At 64.6% G+C, this 759-nt stretch overlaps 1 protein-coding gene across 1 annotated transcript in view; it reads right to left on the bottom strand.

Annotated features, from left to right (window-relative positions):
- LOC104512004 (FH1/FH2 domain-containing protein 1-like) overlaps window positions 1–759 on the bottom strand; it is a 9,520-nt gene that overhangs the window by 5,118 nt on the left and 3,643 nt on the right. Inside the window, exon 10 of the mRNA XM_010154820.1 lies at window positions 581–758. Within this exon, the coding sequence (XP_010153122.1) occupies window positions 581–758 (178 nt within the window). The remainder of the gene's footprint in view (window positions 1–580; window position 759) is intronic.

The raw sequence follows: 759 nt of genomic DNA, 5'->3' as shown, positions 1-759 counted from the left end.
CTGTCGCCCCACCAGAGCCACTTAGTCTGCCACCAGGATGGCGATGGAGCTCCAGGGTGGGCTGTGCCACCCCCAGCAAGGACACCTCACCCCAGAAGTGGGGATCAGAGGGTGCCATCACCCCGTGGGGGATGCTGGCAATGGTCGGGGGAGCGGGCTGGGGTGCTGCAGGCAGGGGTCAGAGGGGAGAGACAAGGGATGGGGGCAGTGAGATGGGTGCAACGGGCATTGCCCGCTCCCACTGGAGCATCACGCTTGGGGGAAGCACACGCGTGCAGAGCCCGGGCACTTACCAGACAGGGGCAGTTTGGTGCAGCCTGCAAAAGGAAAGATAGAAAGAGTGGGCAGAGGAGAGGGCAAGCGTGGGCAGAGAGGAGCAGCGAGGAGGAGCTGGAGCAGAGCTGTGCGCGCCCGAAGGATGCCCTAGAGCCCCTGGCCAGACCCTCTTAGATGCCCACTCACCTGTCACACTTCTCTCCAGCCCGAGATGCTGACCAGACCCTGTTTCCCCCAGGAGCACTCCTGCAGCCTCAGCGAGACCCCCCACCCCCCACGCACTCAAGCCCTCCTGGCTGCTTACTTGTAGACGCTGCGCTCACCCAGGCCTGGGGGCTGCTCCTTCTCAGTCGGAGGGCAGGCCAGGGCCAGCCGCACGCTGGACGCACTGCTGTAGATGCTGCTGGGACAAGGTCTGGAAGAAGAGGTGACAAGGACTGAGAGCAGGTCCTGTAGGGCTGCCCTCCACCCTGGCACTGGGAA

The sequence above is a fragment of the Eurypyga helias genome, unplaced genomic scaffold (assembly GCF_000690775.1).
Source record: "Eurypyga helias isolate BGI_N326 unplaced genomic scaffold, ASM69077v1 scaffold14117, whole genome shotgun sequence".
Classification (NCBI taxonomy): domain Eukaryota; kingdom Metazoa; phylum Chordata; class Aves; order Eurypygiformes; family Eurypygidae; genus Eurypyga; species Eurypyga helias.
This window is presented reverse-complemented; position numbering and strand designations above follow the sequence as displayed.